Source organism: Hyposmocoma kahamanoa, unplaced genomic scaffold, assembly GCF_003589595.1.
Source record: "Hyposmocoma kahamanoa isolate Upper Pololo Valley unplaced genomic scaffold, ASM358959v1 66, whole genome shotgun sequence".
NCBI lineage: Eukaryota > Metazoa > Arthropoda > Insecta > Lepidoptera > Cosmopterigidae > Hyposmocoma > Hyposmocoma kahamanoa.
The window spans coordinates 1,729,557-1,739,021 of record NW_020653854.1 but is presented as its reverse complement, the minus strand read 5'-3'; the positions used below and the strand labels follow the sequence as shown (position 1 = coordinate 1,739,021).

At 35.1% G+C, this 9,465-nt stretch overlaps 1 protein-coding gene across 1 annotated transcript in view; it reads right to left on the bottom strand.

The window, feature by feature from the left end:
- The window catches only part of LOC113231836, a 12,950-nt gene extending 4,722 nt beyond the window's left edge, over positions 1-8,228 (bottom strand). The window contains exons 1-5 of the mRNA XM_026466370.1: positions 8,208-8,228; positions 8,016-8,135; positions 5,559-5,684; positions 3,987-4,139; positions 3,408-3,432 (exon numbers count right to left, since the gene is read on the bottom strand). Of these exons, the coding sequence (XP_026322155.1) occupies positions 3,408-3,432; positions 3,987-4,139; positions 5,559-5,684; positions 8,016-8,135; positions 8,208-8,228 (445 nt within the window). The remainder of the gene's footprint in view (positions 1-3,407; positions 3,433-3,986; positions 4,140-5,558; positions 5,685-8,015; positions 8,136-8,207) is intronic.
- Positions 8,229-9,465: the final 1,237 nt, after the last annotated feature.

Here is a 9,465-nt window from a genome sequence, read left to right as displayed (position 1 = left end):
GGAAAAGTGTACAAAACCAAGTTCTTCTCAAGAGTTCCACAAAAATTTTAAGTTTTAAACGACTATTATAGACTCTTTCTATCGTATTGATACTTATTAAGTTTCGTGTTCTCAGAAAATACTTCTGGTTACCGCCAGCAGTTTACTAAATCATAAAGGCATAATTAATTCGGGAAACTGCTTTACATTATAAGTAAGTAAAGGATTTATAGGCTTTTAGGTTTCGTATTACTTGTCGTATTTCAAACGACTTTAGACGTACTTTAATTGAACATTGGGAACATTGAAGGTGGTTTTCCACCGGCGAGGCGAGACGAGATGAAAACTGAAATCTCGCTGGCCTATTTCCATTAAAAATTGCCATTAATAGCTCGCGCTGTGGTTGTGGATAGTGACAATTCAGTGTTGTTCAGTTCGTTTAGCGAAAAAACGCGCGGCTGAAGTACCTAATTTTTGCCATATACAAATTTCAATCCTCGTCTCGCCTCATCCCCTTTCTCCTCGCCAGTTAAAAAGCACCTTTAGTATTTCATTGATGGGTTTTCTAATGTGTGGTTAAGCCGTATAGTAGGGCTTACCGCGAGCTTTATTCTTGTTTTAATAGCTGTCGCTGTGGGACTTATTCCAGTCTGAAATAAAATTACGCAAGTGCAAAACCGAGTTACTTCCTTTTGATGTTAACTAAATCGTTATATCTATTAGACGTTTTATTAAAGCTAGACTAACACATAAGTAGACGGCAGTTATACCTACCCAGTTATTCATTTTATTTTTTTTACTTTGCAGTATACAACAAAAGTACCTCAAACTCGAATAATCTTTATTACGTCGCATTGATTAATTAATTTATTAATTCTATACCTAATGCTAATTCGTAAGTCGAATTCCCGTGAGAAGAATCTCTAGGGCTTGCTCTTTGTAAATAAACATTGTACATATTTATCATTTACAATATTTATTTCAAATATCATAATGGATATAACCTGCAAGAGCTACCTAAATGGGTCACTACCATGGTTTTTTTGTCAACCAGCTGCACAGAGGCGGCCGCGGAAGCTTTCCGGGCGCGGGAATGTTTGTAATGTTACGACTTCATAAATGAATCCTACCACACTAACGCGCGGTGGCCTGAGCATTAGTGTTAAATTTTTGTCTCACTATAATAATAATAATAATAACGCACACACTCAACATAGCCCCGCACTAGGGAAACCCTGTGTCGCGGGTGCCATGGACACACACATAGACAACCACAAATTACACCCAAACTCACGAGAGAAATAAATGTAGGCCATACACATATTTCTCCCGGCCTGGGAATCGAACCCAGGACCTCTGCATGGCAGTCCGGCATGGTAACCGTTCGGCCTCAGAGGCAGTTTAAACCTCGTAGAATTTTATTGTAGAATCATAATACAATGTCCTTTAAAATAATTTGTGGCATTGTTAAGACGACAGTCAACAATAGCCAGTTTGTTATTATTCTCCTATTAATGTTATAGTTTTACTAGTGTTTTTCGTAAAAAAAATTCTATTCTTTTTAACATAAATTGTATTTTCATAAAATATAGTGTGACCCTAGTGTAAGAATGCGAATTTCTTTAAATTTATCTCTGGGGCCCGGATTGTAAATCGTCCCAACCACACATTGTCGCAGGACAAACATTCTAACAATGTTAACGGCATTATACCCGAAAGCTAAATGAACAAATTGTGAAAGCGCAGTTAAAGTAAACCAATGTAGCGGTTTCCATGTCTGAAAGATTTCACATATTTTTAATCGCGTACATTGCATAACTGAATCGTTGTGGGCCCCATTGCAATGCAGAAGTTATATCCAAAAATACAACTATATCGTTAAGGTTAAATTTTTCTTTTCTAACTATAACGTTTGTAACCGTCTGTCTAAATTACTGAGTAATGTAATGTTCACAAAATTTGTTATTTTCACTTTTTTTATAATACCAAGTGATGGAACGAACAATTCACGCCTGCCCATAGCAGTTGCAGGGCCACTCAGAACTTTAAAACATAAAGGAGCAGGTTATTATATGTAAAACCAATCTACTACTACTCTTACAAATAACATTGTTCACATTGTCATAGCAACGCTAGAAAGTATCATCAGCAAACATTAATATTATCTCATGTTCTCATGGATGATATATCTTCATGAGGCTAAGGAAGTCATTAATATAAACTGAAAATAAAAATGGACCTAGAGTGGAACCTTGAGGCACGCGCATGCTAATTGCAGATCCTGGATATCTCGTATCGTTAACATTGATCCTCTATACCTAATCAGTCAAATACAATTTTTTTGTAGAAGGACGAAGTCACGGTCCACAATAATGGCAAAGTTTTTTGACCGGAGTGTCATGGAACACATAATTAAATGCCTTGAAAAGGCCACCAATAGCATCATGTGAGTGTTACCATGCATTAAATATACGTTTCATCAACGCAACAGTAGTATCAGTTATTGAGCGACCCCGAGTGAAAACAAATTGTTTAGGAGACATTAAGTTACTACTGTAAAAATGTGTACACAGCTGATTAAGAAGTTTTTTTCGAGCATATTACTGAAAATTAGAAGTCCCTATTGAAATAGCTCTGAAAGTGGTGGAGCCCAAATTACTTCCAGATTGAATTTCTGAAAGATTTGAATAACCATTTTTTGATTAAAATTACGTCACAGTTAAGAGGGAGCAGAGGAAAAATTCCTAATCTTCGATTTGATTTTAGAGGGGTATATCCACTTTAAAGTTAAAAATAAAATATTGTATGAGTAACTACACGATATATTCAAGCATAGACACTAATCAGAAACATAAAACAATAAAGTTTCCTCGATAGATAAAAATCACGAAATTACCTCCAATTTTCACATTTTTTCCATTCATCCTCGAAATGCTACAGGTTATTAGGACAAAAATTAGATAATTAATTATATTTATGCATGATCGAGAACTGTCACTACGGATTTTTTTTAATCCCTTTAGTTTTAGAGTTATTCCGCTAAAACGAATTTGGTACTTTTAATGCGCAAAATTCAACATCTCCTGTCGCATGTCACGCGAACTTCAGGCATATATTTGTTTCACAAATTTGGGCGGAGCCAGCGTCAAAACTTTTTTGGCATGCTCCCTCTTAAACACACTAGTAGTTACTATAAGTCATTCTGTTAGCGCAGCCGTTGATACACTTAATTTTTAATGTTGTGTAATAAACTGGCAAGGCCCATCATAAGAAGAAGGTAAACATCGTGTCTTTTTTAGGCTAATTAAGTACATACTTACCTATCCATAATTTAATTTCGCAAATGGATTGCCGGCCGACACAAGGTAGTGCTTTTCAATATTAAGTTAGGTTTACAGCTCCACAGCTATTACAACTTTCAAACTGACCTATAACGCAGTTACTACTATTCTCCTGATTTCATTCAATAATTATTTAGCCGACCTTTCGTTTATTGAATATGTGAACAATGCCTTTATGCTGGGGCAAAATTACCCTGTCTTCCCGCGGTGAAGAAGGTAACCGACGCTATTAATATTTATTACTCGACGTTCCTCCGTTGCTCTAGGCAACATTTTATGTATTGGATATTTCAGGATAGCTATTTTTAGATGATTGCTTTTCCATAGTCATCCATATAAGCAGGGGGTGTAACAAAAAGGCGTATCACATTTCAAGGTCATGTTCAGTTAATGGTGTGTAACACATTTACATTGTTATTTGACTCCCCGCTGTTATTTACGAAAATTTCAGGTTGCAAAATTTCGTTCAGCAAACCTTTTATCAAACTGTAGTAATACGTTACAATATTGTGAAGGGATTTATTATATTAATGAAGCCGGAAAGTTAGCGGCTGCAAACTCGTTTTCTTTAATTAAAAGTATAGATAAGTCTGAGCCACTATTTTAAACAGTTTTTTTTTTTCATTCCGATACTGAGAGCTTTTTATTAGTGTCTAACCAACTCACCTTAGCATTAGCCTGTTCCAAGAGCATACTTCTTAGTTTCTCCTGCTGAGCGTTTTCTTCCACAGCTTTCATGTTCTGCGCGTAATGCGCTCGAAGGTAATCGATGTTGAACTTTATTTCTTGTAAGAAAGCGATTGCTTCTTCCTTGCTCATCTGTGGAAATAATTATCCAGTCAAAAGTCTTCTCAGTCTTAGAAAATATTCACCAGCATCTCTTTACAGAACGTAGTCTATGTTCAAACAAGATTAGTTTTTATCTCAACAGCTTCAAGAATATTCCATATTTTACTCCCACATTTTGCTCTCATCAAAGTAATTCACCCGTGTCATCGCATTTAAGCTTAGGGCTCAAAGAACAGAAATGCCAAAGACAAAATTAACTGATCTAAGGATTATCCCAGAAGTAACACAAGGCTTTAAGTCTTTAAATATAAAGAAAATATATTTAATACGTCGGAATATACAAATTCCCTTTAGTTAAGAATAGAATAGAATAGAATCATTTATTTCATATTATCAATTTCATAATACCTTAATTCGAAATATAATGTCAAGGGATAACATGATCGTCATTAAGGTAAATAATAATTTTAATGTTAATATGAAATAAAATAATTAAAAGACAAATTAAGACAAATACGAACTACAAAAATACAAATAAAATTTTATATATTTTCAAAATACAAACGTCCAAAATTAAAAATATAATTACAATTTTTTTTAAAGAAATTCCTCTACACTGTAGAATTCATTATCCAATAAAAGGTCTTTCAGTCAGGAACAAAACACTTCGTCATTTTTAACACTTTTTAGACTTGTGGGTAGGTTCGTAAAATCGGGCCCCGGTTACTCGCGGATCTCTCGTTGCGAGTTCGATTAAATTTTGAACAAAATATATTTAAGACTTTCGGTGTCTACTCTAGGAAATTGTAAGAGGCAACCGAATTCTACACAAATGTAAACATCATAATTAAGAACAAAAAAGCACCTATCTACGAATAGATATATTTAATAGACATATCAGTAGAGCTTTGCACTTTCATAATATTGGATTACGTCGTTTATTTTGCTGGATATTGGTTTCACTATGTTTCGGCACTAGAAGGGGAGCATAAAACCCCTTATAATCCCTATGGGAACGTAGGAAATTTACAGCATAGCGCAGCCTTGAAGGGATAATAAGTAATCTAGTATCAACTTCATGGTCATGTCTCTAAGGATCTGCTATACGAATTAAGTAGGAAAGAAACACAGACAAGGTCTGACTGATATTTTGTAAGAGATTATGGAGTTTATTAACTTTTATAAGTTGTGAAAGAGTATATGGTTATGCCAAAGGAAGGCCCTAACCTTGTCAAAAATAAAAATAATATGATTGCCCATTCGTGAAATAACTGTTTAATCTCAAGTTTTGATTAACTGGAACTTTACTTTCATAAACAAGAAAACTGTAGTCGCTGAGGAACGGTTTCTTCCCTTGAGCCGTGTGTCCTGATGCTACAAACTAAGCTTAATGTCAACTCCAAGTGATATCACGCCTACGCTTGTTACGCTTCGTAGGTAGATACGTACCAATCCGTCCTGAAGGAAGTCTTCAATAGCCGTAGTGACCCCGCGCTCGTCGCCAGTCCAGAATACATATTCTGCCATGTCAAGAGGGGAATACTGGACACCGGCGTAAGAGGCGTAGTGATCCATCTGAAAATAATTTTATTTGTCGTTAGCCTATTGTCTCACTGGAGGGCAAAGGCGTCTCCGTGTTCCAGTCATCACGATGCTTAACAGCTTCTGAACAATGGAGCCGACTTACTTCAAATATCCGGGCGTTCGTTGTGTAACGTTTTTGGCCCACTTTTGAGAGTGTATGTGAGTGAGTCTCAGAAACCAAAAGTAAAAATTTGTATATCGATCATTTTCACTTTTTTGTGGGAAATGCTTCATTTATTTACAAAATCAAAATTATCAAATTGTTAGTTAGGACTGTACTTGTACTTAGGACCAATCGATGTTGACCATTAATTTGAAATTATAAATCATAACTTTAAAATCACAAATTTTTGCTGTTACTTCTTCACAAAACCTTTTGTGGTATATTTTAAATTCTTTGAACTGATAGTTCATTACTACGGATCGCTCTTCTTTAGTTATAAAGGTTCATACGAAATACCATAATTTTTCTTTATATTTAAATACGATATTTCTGTATATTTTCACTTAATTATGTTACTTGAAGAAAGATAGAAAAAAGACTAAACATACATTCAATTCAAAAATTCAGAATGAGTAAAATAATTCGAAATGCATTAAAGAATAATGGCTCGAGGTCTGGTCCTTGAAGAACTCTAGAATTTAAGGATAAAAATGGGTTTGACATGAAGCCTTCAACCTAAGAAAGAAATTCCTATTTCGATGTTTCAAGCATTTGGATTTGAAACAAATGACGGTTCGGAGCTACCAATTTATTAGTGCGGTTTATAATCTTGGTACCTACTAAAGTAGTGTACCTAAATGTTCTTACACGAACATGGTTTCAGTGCTGATATCAACTGCATATTAACTTGGCAATGTCAACACGTCGAGACAAATTGATGCTACGAAAGTGCTACGAGAGGATATTGACAGATATTACTTTCCGAGACATTGACAGTGAATTTCGTGTCACGAAATTGCATCATTCTCTAGATATATAAAGATACGAGAAAGCAATTTTTATTATACTAGTGCTTTCTTAACAAAATGCCTTATAAAAGGAAATACAATATTCTATGACTTGATTCAATCTAATACAACGTAAAAATCCCGTGTTTTTAAATAAGTATTACTTATATAAAAACAATTACTCATAAAAAACAACAGCTTGTCAGTAAGTAATTTCACTTCAGAACATAATGTTACATCTTTACTACGCTTGATGCTTGATTAAATCTGAACGTGCTTTTACCTCTAACTTAATGACTTAAGTTTCGCTGTTAAGTGCACATCCATAAAGCGGTTCTAAAGCTGAAGTTAGAAATTAAGACTGTTTTACGAGGGGCCCATAGTATTTTATTAGTTAGCAATAAAACTAGTTTCCCAACATGCAACGTGCAGCGTTTGACTGGAGAATATTATTTGTACCTTGATACAAGTAGCTTCAACAACTTCTAAAGCAACCTTTGTTTTTATTTATTACATATTACTTAATTAGTGAGATGTGTTGTCACATGTTCACAAAGGTAAAAATGACGGAATGGAAACTCATCTGTGGTCTCTAAGGACCCAGGATTTCCACAGCAAAATACACAGAGTTGTAGCCCGAGATCAGTATTTGAGCTTTTTGTGGAGCGAACGCTCTCGCGGTGGAGCACGCGCCATTTTTTTTTACTTTTGTGGACACGTGAAAACATATCTTAATACGGTTGTTTAAGAAGTCTACGGTCTGCCTCGTTGAAGCTTCCGGTGACCAAATTATTGGAAGCTACTTCAGCCAAATAATAAATAAATAAGTAATTGAGTAGGTAATTAGAGCAACTGAGTTATCAATATCGGAAACAACGACGGTATCATAAACACTCAGACCCGAGACAATATAGAAGATTTCTATTTTTACCCGGCCGTGAAAACCGGCGTGTAAGCCACTCGAGCACGGTGTTCGTCATTCAAAGAATTAACTTAGCTATCCCAATGGCCAACCTTACTTAGCTCTCGATGCAACTTTCTACTTTAACTAGATGACCTAAAGACAATTCCAATTTCTTTGCCATTCTTCCGTTTTTTTTTTAATTTTTACATAAAATTACACTTGTAACTCTCTAGATAGTACAGGATATTTAATAAAGTTTACTATCGATGTGGTAAAATCAAATTTAGATTCAGGTGAATTATGAATTGTGGTGATAAAGCACAATTATTTCCTTTATGAAAACAAAAGCTTACTCTTAAGCTCGGTTAACGCCATAACGGCGTTTTATGGGGTAAGCCAAATTCACGTTATGCTTAATGTAGTTCATATTCTTAGTACAATAATAAAATATAAGCAATAACTCTTACATTGTTTTTCGTCTCCTTAGTGATATCAGCGTTGAAAGATCGTCGGGAAGCTGTGTGTCCGTTCTGAGGGTTGTTGGACCCGGAGCCTGCTTGGATCAGCCTAGCTGCTCCGTGGAATACCTGGTAATAATTGAATAAATATGTAATAACATCCAATTTTTATTATAATTTGCTAGAAGGGAAACTAGTTACATAACTAGAAGAGATCTTCATCTCTAACGATCTTGACACGTTATTACCTACGTGTTAATCGGCTATGATATTATGATTATCAATATTCCGACTAAACCCAAGTATAAAGGTACAAGTACATACTCGTCTTTATTCAGGGCTTTCAACACAAAGACATCTATTCTATTCGATCTAATCTAATTGAATCTGATGTAATTGAAAGGCTAGCTAGTTCTGATGTTAGTATTAGATTCCGATGTAATACTGTCCGAGAAACGATACTCGAGTATCGCTGTCGTCCTAGATATCCCGCCATACAACTGGGTTATTTCAATGAACACAACGCGTTATTTTATAAAATATCACATGGTGCCCATTTTACACAACAACTTTTATTTGTGTATGTTTTAATAACAATTAAAGGAACTATAAAAGCGCGGAATTAAATAAAAAGAATTAAGAAATAAGAAGAAAAAAATAATAAAACGAATTGCGGATCATAGTTAATAACAAGTCTAAAAATATTTAAAAAAAACCCGACTGCAAAAAATTTAACTGGAAAGATAAAAAAAAATAATCCCGTCCTCACTATTTTTTATAGCCTATGACTCTTCCACACTCAAGACGAATCTAACCACACCGCATATGTCAAAATCCATCAAGCCCACATCAAGGTGTTTAGGCTGTACCTACAGCGTGAAAAAGAAATGGACATACATACACTTAAACTATATAACCTGATGAAGTGACGATAAATATTATTGCGCTACCAGGTGTCTATACTTAAAGCTTACTGCCAGACCTTTTATACCTGCAACCTACGGATCAACTACACCCAGAAAGCTCTCTGTTCCCTAAGAGTTGTGTATAATATATTCCGGATGCTCTTGCGGTTGCCGCGATTCTCTAGCGCTCGCTGATGAAATATAGATGGGTTTGTTCGAAAACGAGTGGTGTCTTTGACGCGCAGAATGCGTGGCAGCAGTAACAATCTCTTGACTATCATTGCTGGTCACGTTCAGATTTCGTTCCTTGAACATTGACCAAACTTCATGTGTACCCCATAGTGTGTACTTATAATTACTAACACCAGTATGTAAATTTGTATTGTTCATTGACCAATATGTCTTGTCAGAAATAAAATATTTGAATTTGTATTAAGATTATCTATTTCTGCCGTGAAATATTAGGCTGCCTTTCCACCAGAGATGTGCTTCAACAACACCTTTAATATTAAGGTAGGTAAGGTGGGTATTTCAGAGATGTTTGTCAATTTCTT